Consider the following 16,410-nt stretch of genomic DNA (forward strand, 5'->3'; position numbering starts at 1 on the left):
TAGAATTTTTGGCATGGGACTGAAGGAGAGCTTGAGCCCTTTTAGACAGAGACTGGCTAATCCTTTACCTCCATCTGTAAGGGTCTCAAAGAGCCAGCATCCTAACTTCTGTTGAATGGCCAGCAGAGCTCCAAGGCTCGGCACTGGTCCTGGAGTGGCCCCTCTCCTCAACAGTGACACCTCTTAATTTGACCCAGCGTCACGAGAATCAGCTATTGCCCCAAAGATGCCAGACCCCTGTAGGTGTGGATGTCCCTGCCTATGGTTGACTTGCCCTGATCAGGGACGGGCCGCAGGGACCACAAAAGCCGGTCAATGTAGAGGGTTACCTTTGCTCTGGCTGCTGTCCACATTGCCATCCTGCATTTTACCTACACGACAAAGAATTTTAACAGACAACAGAGAACAGACAGCACAGGTCGGTCATCACGAAGACGCAACAGACCACAGACATCCACATCACAGATGGAGGAAGGGTGGGGCTATTTGGGGACACTGAGGAGGCCCCAGAGTAAGGGCCAGCCTGATTGCCACGTTAGAGCTGTCAGTCTGAGTGGCTCTTGATTCTCTCTCTCTCTCTTTTCTTCTTTTTGGTGAGACTGGGGTTGAACTCAGGGCTTTGCACTTGCAAAGCAGGCACTCTACTGCTTGGCCCACACCTCTAGTCCAGGTTCTTGATTCTCTAGGGGGCTCAGGAGAGAGGGTTTCTGTTGGGATAATTTTGGCCCTGAACATTTTACAGATTAAATGAGGCCATATTTGAGGATGAAAGGAAGCAGAGTTGCTGGTAGGAAACAGGAGAATCCCAGACCCCAAACTGGGCCTTTACGGCTATTTAGCTGCTGTGTTTTGGGGGCTGAGAGGAGGGAAAGGGATAATTTTTCAGCTACATCCTTTTTATTTTCCCATGAAAGAAAATGTGCAAACAAGAGAACAGGAGGGGGGGAGAGAGAGAGAGAGAGAGAGAGAGAAGGGGAGAGAGAGAGAGAGAGAGAGAGAGAGAGAAAGAGAGAGAGAGAGACTGGGAGAAGGCACAGGGGTCAATGTGTGCAAGGTGTGCCCTTTGTTTCTGGCTCCAGCAGGGATGATCCCATTTTCTACTTGTGTCTCTGAAGGGTGAAAGGCCATAGCATGGATGACCCCCTGACAAAATCCTGAGAGTGAGCAAGGGGTCCCTAGGGTGGTCTCTAAGTGACCTGGCGTGTGTCTGAGGACCTACTGAAGTGTTCTGGTTCCAGGGGGAAGCTACTGATCATAGTTAAGGAGTCTTAACCTTAACCTGAGCTGCAGCTCAGGTCACAGTAGCCAGGGGCTCCTCTGGGTACCCCTTCCATACCAGGGTTTAATGATGCCTCGTACAGGGGAAGGGCTGAATCTGTTCCCTCTTCCTCCTACACTGCGCTCACAGCTGCTTGGGAGGCCAGCACAGGAGCCTGCCATCTGCCTTCACCTGTGCCCTCCTGTCTGCCAGGCTCACGCTGCTCATCGGGAGTTGGACCTGCCAACTCAGCACCTCAGGAGGGGTCTGAGAAGGTTGGCTGCCCGTGGACATTTGTTGCCAAGCCCACAAGGTGCCCATCTCACATAACTCCATGATTTCATCGAATCCTCACCACATCCCCTCCAGTGAAGGGACAGCTTCAGGAGCTGAGGCTCTGAGAGGGTGGTGGCCTCCTGGATCTCAGCAGGAATGTGGGAGCATGCATGTTTCCACTCTGCTGTCTCTTTTCCTGAAGTTCCTCTGAGCCCAGCACAGGGAGTCAAGGTGGTGCTGCAGGGAGAGCCCCTGCTTGATTCAAATGAGCTACATGGTTTACCTCTCCCAGCCTGCTTCCACTTTGTTCAGCAGGACAGAGACATTTCTCTCCCAGAGTACCGGGAGTTACCCTCCTCATGACCACTTTCACGGCTCAGCCCTGGGAGGTTTAAAAGCATGTTTGCAAGTATCATCCCTCATCAGCCCCTGCAAGACTGGGCAGGAAGGATTGTCAACATTGTCATTTCACAGACAAGAAAACTGAGACCAAGGGAAGTTCCAAGGCAACCTGTATTTAAGAGGAATTTTCAAAATAACCCTGCAGTTGCATGATGAGCTTGTTTTTTGTCACTATCCCCACTTTTTGGGTGACTCAGGGGAGAAGTGGCTTTCCTGGACCCCAGCTTGGTATTTTCTGTCCAAGTGCTGTGTCCACTGCCCCTACAGCAAAGGGTCAGTGGCCTGCCTGGGGCTTAATAAGAAAGGCCCTTGTTGCTGTATTAAAAAACAACAGAGAGAAAACTTTCTAGTGCAAACAGCAATGAAGGAAATTATTTTTATTTATTGAAATAATTTCACTAACTAGGCTAAGAGGCACCAGAGGACTGGTTTCAATTGTCTCATCTGGAAGGCTCAAAGGACCTTTATTTGCATTGCATATTGCTAGCACATATCAGATGTGCTAGCTGGTGTGTGCACCCATTACACCCAGCTAGTAATTTCCTCTTTTATTGCCATCATGATCACGTGGCCAGAAAAAAAATCACTAATGCATATGTTGGAGGAAGGGAACGATGTTCTGGGAGTGCTTTGGCTCAGATGGCCTGGTTTGTCAGAGGCAAGGGACTTATTTGGGGCTTTTAGCCAAATAGGTGCCTGCCTGACCCTACACTGTTGTGGGATGGCCAGCTGTTGCCCCACGTGGGATCTGGAGAATGGGCTGTGTTTCAGGAGCCTGGGGATGTGGAATGGGGTCCAGGATGGGGGACTGCATCTGATTTCAGATGCGGCTGTTCCAGATGGTTCCATTCTCTCTGAGTATCACAAGGGATGTGGGTGTGAGGGGCTAGACTTGAAGGATTCAGGAGAGGTGACCTGAGAAACAAGCTTTGGGAGACAGCACCAGCTAGAGGACCAGGAGCTGTTGCTTCTCCTCCCTGTGACCCCCTTTTGTACTCTATGCATTGTCAACTAAGGTGATGCTTATGACAAACACCTGCAAGGCTCATGGTGTGATACCATTGATTGTGATTATCACTATGATTATAAATGATGCATTAATAAATGTAAAAGAAAATAATAAAATAATAATGACAATGGTGATGTCTCCAAGATGAGTGGAACACACCCCTCTTTCACGGAGCATCTTCAGGGAGCAGAGCTGGGGGACCACTGCCACACAAGCTTTTTTTCCTATATCTAAGTCATCAGGATTTGGTGCAGAAGAAAGAGGCGAAATTATAGTGCTCTCTCCTGGAGCCTGACGGGTGGTTAAAATCAGAGAGTCTGCACTTCTGACAGTCTCCCAGGTGAGTTTCAGGCTTTGGGTGGTCCTCTGATCACATTTTCAATAGCAATGGCTTAGAGCACTGTTTCCCAAAGAATACTACAGGGCACACCAATCCCACAGGATTCATTTGGGCAAGGTCTTTCTGTCAGATCAGCCTGGGAAAACTTTTAGATGAGTCTGTAGCTCCCTACACACCAGCATCTTCAAGGCCCGGACAAGTTCTGTAACAAGGAAGGAACCCATTCAGTCCAATGGTCTTGAACATCTTTTTTTATTTTTCTTTCACGGCTGGGGATGGAACCTAGGGCTGGCCTTGAACTCTCAATATTCCTGCCTCCAACGCTGAGTGCTGAAATTACAGGTGTAATCCCTCCAAAAAAGATCTTTTTCTTTGAGGGGGGAGACAGCTCTTCACTTCCTTGTGAAACTTATGAAATGCACTTCACTGGGGAATCCTGGTTCAGGACAAGCAGCACACACTTTGGAGACATCCAGAGTTGGGTTCTGGGTTCAAATACCAGTTCTGCTACTTTCTAGCTCTGTGCCCTTGGGCTAGTGCCTGATCTCCTTGAGCCTTACTCTTCTCTTCATCTTTAGAGTAGCGACGATAAAACCCGTGTTGGGGACTGTCGAGTATTAGATGGGAGGGAGAACATGAAATATTTGCACCAGTGCCTGGCATAAGGTAGACTGTCAAGGAATGAAAGTTGCTCATCTTTCCTGAGGTTTTTCTCAAGGTGCTGGGGCTTCCTGACTGCAGTTTGAAGGTGAAACTACCCTTTTTTTCTGGAACTGGCCAGCACAGATGTCATCTGCACACTCCTCTCCTGGGAGAAGTGGGTGCCATTTCCTGGTTCCTTCTCCACTAGCCGAGGGTTTACCTATGTCAGTTCTCTCTGTCACCTCTCAGTCACCCTTCCCAGCCACATGACACCTCCCACAGCCCCAGCTGTCCTTCCTCCTCCTGGGCCTGAAATAGACACATATGGAATGAGCTTCTGCGTGTAGAAGGCGCCTTGTCTAGCCCTGACGTCTAGTGGTGCCTCCATCCTCGGTCACTGTGAAGGCATGTGACTTGGTCAGAGGTCTGGGTGGGGGATGGGAGGATAGGGGTGGGACAAGAGACTGCATACTTGCAGGAGAGATGATAGAATGAATGAGAAACCCATAGCCCAGTGCCCGAAATGCAGTGACAATGAAAAAAAGCCTTCTGTCCCTTCCCTTGGCTTCTCTGGGGCAATGTTTCCATGGCTGAACCCTAATGGCTCTCAGCAGTCCAGGATCAGCCTGGTGACCATAATGTTACCTAATTTGGAGACAGAGGTGGGATTTGAGTCTCAGAAGACTTATCTGAGGATGGAAGGCAAAGGGTTCAGAGACAAATGAACTTAATTCTTCCCTGCCCATGAGTAAGGAGAGTAAGATGAAGACCTGGGGACACAGGCAGCCACTCCCACTCCAGAGGTATTAAGAATGCAGAGACCCACACGCTCTAGCACAGGCAACAGCACAGTCCACATCTGAGATACAGACTAGGCCCGAGCCCAAGCAAGCCCGCTGCCCATTCACTCTATCAGAGAGAAGAAGAACTGTCAACCAGTGGCTCAGCCATGCTATGGGCAGGGCCAAGGAGCTGAACCAGGGCCTGGATCTCCCTGCCTCCAGGAAATCCAAGTGGAGGCCAGGAGCTTTTGCCAGAGACCCAGACCCAGCTTCATCTCAGGTCCTGACCCCAGGCCATCTTCCCAAAGCCAGGGCCAGGAATGCACTTAGGAGAGAGCCACGCCAGGTAGGACACTGCTTCTTGGGGATCTAAATGAAGCCAAAGTCATGTGTCACTTTGGGTTTCCCTGGGGAGGTCTAGAGCCCAACTGGACCAGCACCTTTTTGGTGGCAGGCACGGAGTTGATTTCGCTTGCCAGCCGTGGCTCTGCTCTTAAGCGTCTGACCCATGTGGGAGGTGAGTGTCCCAGGGTGGCCCATGCACGTCCGAGGTCTATGTGGCCCAGAACAGGGAGAGAAAGCACCAAGTTGGGGTGGAGGAAAGATGCCCAGGAACCCAGACCGAGAGAGCTTGCCATCGGAGACGTACCATTGACTAGGCTGGCATTTGCGCTATCTGCAGCATTTGAAGCTGCTGCACCGTCTGCCGCTGTGGGGTGGGAGGGATGGAAAATGCAGCGTCACAATGGAGAAAACAACGATGACAAAGACATGAACCCACTGCTGGGAAGCCACACGACTACTCTTAAAAACAAAAAGGATACTCAAATTTTGGGGTGAAATTCCTGTGAAGATGCCGCGGGGTTAGGTAGGGACTCAGACATGGAGGGTCTTTGAAGTAAAGCATGGAGCATGGTCAGGTGGTCAGGTGGGATGGCACTTTTCTGTGGTGATGCCTGGGTCCTGCTGGCCCAGTGAGTCAAACAGGCCCCATACTGGATGACAGGGTCTAGCGGCCCATGGGCCAGAGGGCCTATGGCCAGGAGTTAATTCAAAATGCTTGGTGACAGAAGCATTCACTGTGACTGCCAGCAATGTGTACTGGGGTGTCCTGGTGGGAGAGCTATCAATGTCAGTGACCTCAGATCAGGCCTTCAACTCAGGCTCATTGCTGCATCCTCCTCTAAGCAGCACACCAAAGGTTGCTTTGGTAACCCCACATGAGATATCCCACCGTTGAAAAGGTGGCTTCAAGGGTGTTGAGTTTTGTAGACAACAACAAGGAGAGAGATTTTAATTTAGAAATTAGAATCAAAAGATGGCCAAGTTCACCCCTGTTGCTCTTTCTGGAGGTTGGGGCAGGGTTCTGTGGGAAGGAGAAGGAAGAGATCCTATTGGGTGGGGGTGCTGATGGGTGAGTGGACACACTGTGTGCCTGATAAAGGGGAGCGGGATGACTCTGTGGGGTGTTAGTGGGGCACAGGGGTGCCATGGTGGTGAGAGAGGCATTGCATGCCTGTGTGCAGATTTAAGGGTGGTGGGCAGACAGTGAAGGTGCCGTTTGGCCTTGGCCAACATGGTGAAGTATTGAAGGGGCAAGAGGACAGAGTGGGGCTTTGGCTTGTTTTGCCAGGCTGGCATCACATGAGAGTATAGAGGGGCACCTGGGGTGGCACAGGGCCTCCAGCAGATGTGTGGCCTCCTCCAGATGTGTGCTGCTGGTATACTGGCAGGACCTAGTGACCAAAGGCTGCAGCTATTTCTAAAAGCCCCATCTGCCCTAAGGGGTGTCTTACTGTACCTGGTAGCTGAAGGCCATCCCCCTTCTTCACACCTGTGTGATGATTTTTGAGACATGTTAATGAAGAAGCGCTCACATCCTTGTCTGCACACCATACAGCCACCCACACACACACACACCCACACACACACACACCCACACACACACACACACACACACACACACACACACACCGGGGTCATTCTGAAATTGGAACATACAGTTGGCAGCTCTAAGCTACATCCCTGGCTGAGATATGGGGAGAGAGGGTAGAGAGGGCCCAGCCCTAACAGCTGCGTATAGTGGCCTGAGGGCTAGGCAACCTCCTAGGCTTCCTCTGCTATGTCCCCTGGGAACCCCACCTCTTCTCCCTACACCAAGCTGACTCTTCCCATACCCTGTCCTGATGGTACACATCCAACAAGGGTCCCTGAACTGAACTTTTGGGGTTGTTGAGGCCTATCTTCTTCCTGGCATTTTCAGATACAGGTCTGGCCTGTGGGAGCTTCTGTGAGTGCCTGCTCCTGAGCCAGGCCCTAGTGGGGCCAAGGAAATGCATACAGGCTTGCTGCAACCTACTGGACTGCTCAGATCGGCCCTGCTGCCTGTGTTCTGAGCCAGCTAGGCCACCCTGGCTGCAGAGCCTTACTTGGTGCATGGACTCTATCCTGATACCCTCTAAGACCTCTGGCTAGAACGCTCACTTCTATTTCGACCTCAGTATCCCTTTGCTTTCTCCAGCCTCTTAATTTCCCAGACAAAAGGTCAGCTCTATTGTTCCTTCTTGGGATGGTGAGAATAGCTATAATCTTAGGGGATCCACTAGAAATGGATCATCTTCTATCCTCAGGAACAAGTCATCATCCAACCTGGCTTAGGCTTTCTCCCTGAGTGGCCTCTGAGAGAAGAAGGTAGCAGAGTTGTCCTGACCCCATGCAGAGGCCATCTGCCTTCTCAGCTAGCTCCCTTCTCTCAGGCTCCAGCAGTTTTGGGTGCTAGAGATCTTCTCTGAAGCTTGGGGAAAACAAAAGACTTACAATGTAAAAAGGGGCTGTCTCTGAGATTGAGTATGGGTGTCAAGTAAGGAGCTGGCAGTGTGGGGTCATAGGCCTGGCTTCTCATGTGAGCATCCTCCCTCTGACCTGAGAGGTACTTTCATCATGGGCTGCTACTTGCTACACCAAGGGGAGCCCAGTTATTAAGTACCAGGACATGGACAAGGTGGCAGCTTTAGGGGCATCAGAGAAGGATTTAGAGGAGCCATACTTTAGCCATGATTCTCAGAATCTCTTCTGCCCATGACTGGGATGAGTCTATGCCAGGTGGATTTTCAGTTTTGCTCAGTGGACTTGACAATGGTGGAAGGCACATGTTTTAGTGGGGACTTGTACTCAATATTGGGGTGATGGTGAGGTCAGCTCATGCTGGGTGTCTCTGCTGCTTGAGTCTGAAGACTTGATAACAAGCTTAGCATTCTGGGTCTAGTCCAGAGGGGAAGGAAGGGCCTCCATGACACGACTGGACAAGACAAAGACTGGGACAAGACCCTGGAGATGAAACAAACAAGAGCCCACCTGACCCAAGCAGGCCCTGGAGGGTGAGGGAAGTGGCTATTGGTATTGGGTATGGACATAGAAGGCATTTGATAACTATATTGTTGAGTGAATGAATAAACAAAAAAATGTGGCCTTAAAAGCTCCTCTCCTGGTCTGCAGAGGGGTAGGCTTACCTTTTTTGTCTTTCTTCTCTTCCTCTTCACCACCAGCCCCCAGCAGGGTAAAGATGATGCCAGTCTGAGAGTTCACACCCACCGCAGTCACGACCATCCTTCCTGAGCCCTCCATCACATGGGTCCCTGGGGAAGGGGACAAAAGCTGAGTTACCATTGCATGGCTTGAGCCCCCTCCTCAAAGGAGCAGAAGAAGCAAGGTCAGTCTACTCCTAATTCCTTGTCTGCTGAGACTGTGGGGTCTCTAGCACCCAAAACTGCTGGAGCCTGTGTGGTTAAGGTCCCCACTCTGTGTGTGGTGGGTCCTTTTAAAATGATTTCACCTCAGGACAGTGCTGGTAGGGGCCTGGGGCTGAAATACTGCCAGGCTCCAAAGCCCAAATAGCTCCAAGCCCACTGCCTCCTACACTTCCTCCCTCCTCCCCCCTCCTTCTTATCTCACCCTTATAGGCCAAGCAAGGAACTCTCTCTTTTTCTCATGGATAGTATTTAGAGCCAGACCTCATTCTGCTTAATTCTATAACCAGTAAAGAAATGCTAACAAAGCCCTAGACAGAACTGCTTAAATTGGGGTCCCTCCCAAAGATCTGTGGACAGAATTTGGTAGTCTGTAAACTTGGATGAGAAAATAAAATTTATTTTCACAAACCTTTAACTGCGATTAAAAATTTCTCCCCATTATGCAGTAAGCAACAAATCCCAGCGGTGTTATTAGTGCCTATTATTGCTGACATCACACTCATTACTACATGTGTTATAAAAAATTGTCATATAATTTTCAGCTCTTGCAGGCATTGTTGACGGTCATCTCTATTCTACAATAAAGTGGTTATGGATGTCCTCTCAGGTCTCAGTGTGTAGTGTTTAGTGTTAGCACTAACTGAGAAGCACATGCATAATTACACCTCACATATTTTTTACTACTTTATTTCGATATAATTGGGCTCCTTAGTGATCTACTCTATTTTAATTTATGCATTTCAAAGCTTTATTCTGAGTATGGGTAGCACACAATGTCACTAGACTTTGTTGGGTGTCCATGCTGAAAAAAGGGACAAGGACCCCTTTCCTAGAGTTTTAGAATTTTTAAACTAGGTTTGGAAAGGCCCTAGAATTCTTTCAAGGGTCTGGAAAGGGAAGCTCTGAGGGTGAAGCAGATCTTCTTTTATTTATCTTTGGGTTTTATGTGTTAGATTTTGCTTGATGAGACTTGTTTTGCTTAAAAGCAGGCCCCTCTATTGTGCGGCTCAAAGAGGGGAGCCACAGGAGAGTCTGTGGCAGAGAGGATAAGATGCAAAGGCAGAAAAATGTGGCCTACATACACAATGGAGTATTACTCAGCCTTAAAGAGGAAAGAAATTCTGACATGTGCTACAAACATGGATGAGCCCTGAGGAGACTATGTTATGTGAAATCAGTCAGTCACAAAAGGACTAAAAATATCACGATTCTACCCATGTGAAGTCCCCAGAGCAGTCACATTCATGGGGGGACAGGTAGCATGGGGCTGAGGGAGGAGGGAAAGGGAAGTTAGTGTTTTATGGGACAGAGTGTCATTTTTGGGAAGATGAAAAAGTTCTGATGATGGTTTCTTGATGGTGTGAGTGTACTTAATCCTCCTGAACTGGACAGCTGGGCCCAGCCTGGAAAGCAGATGGTAGCCATGTCTACTCAGTCTGCCAGCAGAGAATATGGCACCAGGGCCCTTTGCCCTCCAGTTGGTACTGGAAGATGCACTGCAGCCGTGTCTGCTCCATGAGGCTATCATGTTTCATAGGCCAATTGGTCACACACAGAAATATAAATAGTCATTATGCATAGCCCTCCTGGCCTATGGGGAGTCACCTGCCCAGGCACAAGGGTAGCCCAGGGAGGGCCCCTAGGCTCACAAGTGACTGCTTGGGTGTAGAATCTTTGTAAGTGAAGTTTAGCCCTCTGGGCACCCATTTTTCCTCTGACTCATTTTTACCATGCTGTGTAGAAAACTCTCCTCAATGCTGACTCCCTGACACTGTGACTTGCTTCTTGAATGTAGCTCTGCTTTTTAGACTTTCCTCCTGCTTTCCCCTCAAGATAGATTGCCACTTCTCCCTGTTTTCAGTGAAACTTGTCTCTAACAGCCTTCTTGCTTTTTTCCTGTTGCTTCAGGTGTGAAGCCTTCGCTGCAAACCTATCAGAATTATACCTGAAATAAGAGCCAATGTGCTTTGTACCAGGACCCAAAGTGCTTTCCTTAAACAAGGAGTCCACTTGCCTTTTCCAAGGGATTCTCTCTCCTCATCCCTTTCTTTCCAGCATTGCGGAGGTAGTTTGAGGTGTGTGTGAGTGTGTGTGTGGCATGGTAGCATCTCAGCCTCTGGGGGAGTATCAGGAGCTTAAAGTGCTCTGCAGACAGACATACAGACACTCTCCAGTGAGTTCTTTGAAGGCAGGCGCATGTCAGCCTGTCTACATTTGGGTGTGGAAATCCAGCCATGAACTCTCACAAAGGGGCATGAAGCTGTCACAGAGCCCAGATTCTCAGATGGCAAGCTCAGCGGCCATTCCCAGCGCAGGATGGTGGGCAGGGAACAGTGGGAACCAAAGAATGAGCACAGACACTGACTCCAGATTGAGAAGCCCAGATAGAGTCTTGGGTTGGGGACATAATCTGGGGTCTGATTCTGATTTGTTGTGTGGCCTTAGCTCCAGGAGGCCCAATCATGGGTACTTGGTCATTATAAATTTTGACAAATCTCACTTGGGCACTGGCTCAGCTGGTGTGGGGGCTGGAGGAGGGGTTGCTGAGTGTCACCATTAACAGACGAGGAAACTGAAGTCATGTGGGAGTGAGGGGGTCACCGAAGACTCTTCAGGGAGTGACAGCAATGCATGTTGCTGCATTCAGAGTGCAGAGGCAGTAAGTAACCTCACAGAGCTGGCTTCTGCAGAACACCTGCTGTGTGTCTGGCACCGTGCTGCCCACCACAAGGAATTATTTCACTTAATGCTCCCATAGTCCTTAGTTTATACAGGAGTAGTTGAGGTTGGGAGGGGAGAGGTGGTCTGTCTGGGGTACCCCCACTGCCAAGAGGCAGAGCCCCTCTTGTGCCTATCATTTTGATCACACACCACTTTGTCTCAAGGGTCAAGGCCCTAACCACCTGGCCACAAACACACAAGTACAAAGGTGGGCTGGCTAATGATAGTACTGGTCTTTAGGCCCGGGTGGCAACAAGGAGGCTGTTCTCCTCCTGCCTAGCATAGATGGGATGGAAAAAGATGAGGGGGCCAATTTCCACACAAGATAAGCCGGCCTCAAATCACCTTCTAATCCAATCACCCATTGCTCTCAGCAGGGAGCTGGCAGCTCTGGCCACATCCAGAGGCAGGAGGAGGGAGGAAGAACCAGGGAAGTGACCTCACTGGCCAATCTTGGGTGAGCCCAGGTGGTTGTCCAGGTCCAGGCGCTGAATGGAAGTTGGGGGGTTAGAGGCATGGTCTCCCCCTCTGATTGTTCCCCACTGTGCTGCTGTGACCAGTGTCCCCCAACTCAGACAGCCTCTCTCAAGGTTTAGATGGCTCCTGAAGTCCAAACAACTCAGTCAGCATCTTGGATCAGACCCCAGCTGGCCTTCCAGCCCTTGACCAATGACGCCTGCCATGTGACCTCTCCCTTAGAGCATCAATTTGCATCCAGCACCTCTGCCTTTGTGCTTATTCTACCTGGATGCCCCACCCTCAGCTCCTGTCCCTTACCTCCTCCTCAAGGCTCCGGATGAGCCTCCTCCCCATAAGGGCCTCCCTGATTTCACGGGGGACTTTAACTCTCTCTTCAGTTTTCCCTGGGGTGCCAAGGCTGACCTCCCTCAAGGATAGGGTCAAGTGCAGGTGTCTTGGCCTCCACAGTGGAGTCTGGCTTGTAGTTCCACCTCTAGCACGTTTTTCTCCTGCTATCTACTGTTTTGTACTTTCCATGGTGGAGACACACTGCACGTGTAATGGATAACAACCCTCGCCTCCCATAAATCATCTCTGTGGCCTTACAAAGGGACACGTTTACACAGCTTTGCTCTCTGCTCCCCATGTCTCCCTGGGCCATGGCCCTGTTCTCTAGCATGGCCCCGGAGCCCAGGCTTCCTCCTGCCAGAGGAGGGACAGAATGAGTCAGGCCATTCCCCACCAGCCTAGTTCCTAGAGCCCCTCCTAGAGGGTGATGCCTGAGGGCTGAGGCTCTAATGGTGGGACAGCAGGCATATAAGTCAAAGGTCGAATGACTGTCTCTCAGAGGAAAGGCCAAGGGGCCTTTGGGTAGAGGCAGCAGGGAGAGCCCTTTGGGGTGACGGCCCTTGCACTAGGACCTCACTGTGCATGTCCTTTGGATCCAAACCTCTATAGTCACCAACTCCTCTACCTCCCCAAGTAGCCCCTCAGAATACACAAGCATGGTGGATAGGCAGAGAGCCCTGGGATGGGGAACTAGTCTGGGGTCTGATTCTGATTTGCTGTGTAGCCTTAGGCTCGCTCCTCTCCTTTCTGGCCCTCAGTTTTGTCCTTTGTGAAGTGGGAGAGAGCTGGTTGGGGTTTTCAGCTCTTAGAAATGAGGTTCTGGGTCCCAAGAGATGAAGGCTTTGTCCTATGCCTTCAGGGGCAGGGAGCAGGGCTGTCTGGAGTGGCCTGGGTGGGGGACAGGTGTGGGAGGGGTGCAAGTTGGAGGCAGTGGAGCCGGGGGCTGAGGGGCAGCTCCTGGGGCTCCCACCAGCAGACTGTCTGCCCTTCCAGAGCCTCTGTCCCGGTCTCCTGTTTAATTTTTGTTTTCTTTTTTTCAGTGCTGGGGATGGAACCCAGGGCTTCCTTCAGATCAAGCACTCTGTTCTACCACTGAGCAGCACCCCTAGTCCCTCCCCTCAGTTTTTGGCCTGGCAGCAGAGGGAGACCCCGAACCTTCTACCAGTTGGCTCAGATCCACCTCCGACTCACACTCATCCCAATCAGCAGGAAGTGGCTCTCTCTGAGCCTGACCCACATGTTGGCTGTCCTGGGGCAGAACCTTGGGAATTTTGGAAAGTTAGGTATGCTGAACCCTTGGTGGTAAGGCTGGGGTGCAGGGAGGGGAGCCCATTTTATAAATCAGCTTCTGAGCCCAGGGAGAGCAAGCGGCTGACTGAGGTTACACAGAGGGTCTAGGATGGTTAGGCTGGACCCCAGGGCTCCTAATCTTTTGGGTTGGGCTTTCCAGGCCTGTCTCTGGGCAGGGAGGCCATGGCTTCTCTGCGGGCTCCTTTGGTGGGGAGGGGCTGTAAAAAAAGGAGGGGCCGTCTGCACAATCATCAAGCAAAGACAGTTGGATTCCCAGCCAGCTATGGCTCCTCCCTCAGTGCACCATCTTTAGTCACAGTGACAGTGTTTGTTCGCTGCGCACTAGACACGTATCACTGCATTTCCTTCACAGCAGCCTGTGAGGTACACGTTGGTTCAAGCACTGCCCCAGCCTGTCTGCTCACTTGGGGCTCAGAGAGGTTGAGTGACAGCTCAGGATCACACAGCTGTGAGTAGTGGAGCCAGGACTTGAACCTGTGCGCTATCCGCTATGCCTCACTGCCTCTCATGGAAGAGGCAGGGCAGTGTAATGGAGAGGGTGTGGGCCAGGTGGCAGATGGGCCTCAGCAGTCATGGGGTCCTTCTAGGCTCCCTAGGCGGTGGCACAGGGGCAGGTTTTGTGCTGTGCTTGGTCTGACCTTCTGTTCTGTGGGGTGGGCAGCAGACACTGGGGCAGAGACCCCAGAAGAAGACAGACTCCAACCTGGCCTCCTGACACCAGCCCTTACGTCCTCATACTAATGGTGTCTAGTTGTCATTCCCAGTGGAGGTCATGACACACAGGCCACACTGCTGGATGACCAGGTCCACATGGTCCTTGGAGGTGAGCTCAGGCTTGGGGGCTACAGGAAGAGCGTGTGGCTGGGAGGTTCAGGCTCTGCCTCTGCCCTCCGTGTAGCCTGACGTCCCTGCCCAGTGAGGCAGCACGGGGTGGCATTCAAGACGAAGGAAGACAGGTGAATGGATATTGCTGACGGTTCCTCACCTCCACAAGCCCTCACAAACGATGGTGACCAGACCGTGTTACACACAAGGAAAGAGGCCAGGAGAGGATGAAAGGATTGGCGACGGTCTCTGATCAAGGAGGAGAAGATGTGGGATTGGAACCCAGCTCTACCTCACCCCCGAGCCCAGGCTCTATCCAGGAATGGGGAAGGGAACCCCACTGCCTTTGCTGATACCATGCCAGGGTCTCCACCCCATCATATCCCCATTCTCACACCCCTGTTGGCCTCACAGGTAAACTGAGGCTAATAGGAGGAAAACAGTATGTCCCAAAGCCACTAGTGAGTTCATTCCAGAGTTCAGGTCCTGTTAGCCATGCAAGATCTGCTCTTTTTACAATCTGCACAGTGTCATCTTCCTTGCTCTGGAGTCCCAGGGCTGACCTTAGGCCCAGAATTTCTGACTATGTGGACCTGCATGGCAAAAGCATCACTGCCAAAGCCCACCATGGCAGTGTCTGTCTGCACATGACCAAGGATGGATGGGCCCCTAAAATTGACACTAGCTGGATCTTGTCAGGTTGTGGGATCGTGGTGGATTTGGTTCTTTGAGATGGTTTGTGCAGTGTGAAACTCCATTACTGTTACAAAGCTGTGCCAAAATGGGTCAAGCACAATGAGAAATTGTATAGGCTGGTGGGTGTATCCTATGCAGAAAGGGGGTGACCATTGGAGGGCAGTGGTGGTTTGGGAAGCCTTCTTGGAGGAGGTGGCCAGCCAAAGGTGGCAGTTAAATGAAAACAGAGGAAGAAAGAAAGTGACTGGGAGGAGAGAACACCCTCTGAGTGTAGGGAAACAATTCTGTGTGTGTCTGCAGTTAGGTACAAGGTAAGGGGGGGGGGTGTGTGGTGTCTCAGTCACTTGGCACCCACAGTGGTCAGATTTGCTCACAGTCACTGACTCACTCACTCACAAGCAGCTCCTTTTGATCCAGGAAGGTTCTGACTGTTCCTGAATTATTCTCTTTCCACCTGCTTTCCTTTCTATCTTCTGACTGCACCCTGTTGCAGACTTCTCCCCAGGAGCCTGGGATCAGCCATGTCCCCTGCCTGTCTGCACCCTCACATAGTTGGCTTCTGTGGGCAGCACTGACTGCCACAGAGTTTTGTTTTCATCCGTCTAGTTCATCCTGCATCCAAGGCCACCTTTGTGGATCTGGACTCTGGCTTCTTTTTGCCTCCCTTTCTCTGCATATAGGCTCCGTGGGCTTGAGAGGCACACTTTCCACACTGTGACAAGACAGAGCTCCAGGGAAGTCCACCAGAAATCTTTCACCAGATCACCAGCCATCCAGGAATCAGTACAACTCATGGAAATCTCTGGCTGCCACGGCCTTTCTCCATCCTGCCTGTGACCTTGACACCCAGAGACCAACAGCTTCCAGCTGCATTTGTAGATGGGAGACTGAGCCACTGGGCTCAGGGGGGCTATGATGGCATCTCAGGATCACCCTCTTCTTGTCCCAGTGCTCACAGCCACTCAGGTGGAGCTGAGCATGGCTGATTCCTACTAAGACTCGTGGTGTCCTCTCTGTCCCCAGTCCCCTGGCCCTTCCCCGCCCAGGGCAAGATCCCTCTTAGCAGCCTCAGGCTTTTGGCTTGCTTGTGAATTGGCGTGGCCTCCTAGGACCTGCAGCACCTTGCCAGTCAGTGATGGCTTCTGGACATGGAGCCAGAGAGGCGCTCCCCAGCTCTGGCTCCCCCAAAGCCCCTCCTCCCTACACCCCTGCTGCTTTTGCTTCTGCCTCAGAATTGCTTTATTTTGGGCATCTCTGCTCTCTTTGGGCCTCCTGTACCTGCTCAAAGACCCTGCTACCCTGTGATCCACCCTAGGCTGGCTGGCAGCTGGCTTCCCATGCATCTCTACCCACTGTGTCTTTCCAGGGTCTCTCTGTACCTGTGTCCCCTTCCTGCCATCTGCCAGTGACTCTGAACGTTTTCTCTCCCCAGGCTCCTGCCAACATTCTTCCTTCCCACCCATTCTCCAAACTGACTGGAACAATGATCACTCAGGCTAGGCCTCCCCTGACCTTCCATAGAACCTATCCACTTGCCCCAAGGATGCTCACCTGTCTGTCAACCACTTCATCCCAGAGGTCAGAACCAACAG

At 51.3% G+C, this 16,410-nt stretch overlaps 1 protein-coding gene across 12 annotated transcripts in view; it reads right to left on the reverse strand.

Annotated features, from left to right (window-relative positions):
- Atp2b2 (ATPase plasma membrane Ca2+ transporting 2) overlaps window positions 1-16,410 on the reverse strand; it is a 333,232-nt gene that overhangs the window by 47,013 nt on the left and 269,809 nt on the right. For 8 of the 12 annotated variants that reach the window (XM_074044411.1, XM_074044412.1, XM_074044415.1 and 5 more), the window contains 4 exons: window positions 8,219-8,344; window positions 6,511-6,543; window positions 5,359-5,418; window positions 330-371 (listed from right to left, as the gene is read on the reverse strand). In XM_074044411.1, the coding sequence (XP_073900512.1) occupies window positions 330-371; window positions 5,359-5,418; window positions 6,511-6,543; window positions 8,219-8,344 (261 nt within the window). The remainder of the gene's footprint in view (window positions 1-329; window positions 372-5,358; window positions 5,419-6,510; window positions 6,544-8,218; window positions 8,345-16,410) is intronic. The other 4 variants (XM_074044417.1, XM_074044421.1, XM_074044420.1 and 1 more) reach the window with 2 other exon arrangements.

The sequence above is a fragment of the Castor canadensis genome, chromosome 10 (assembly GCF_047511655.1).
Source record: "Castor canadensis chromosome 10, mCasCan1.hap1v2, whole genome shotgun sequence".
Classification (NCBI taxonomy): Eukaryota; Metazoa; Chordata; class Mammalia; order Rodentia; family Castoridae; genus Castor; species Castor canadensis.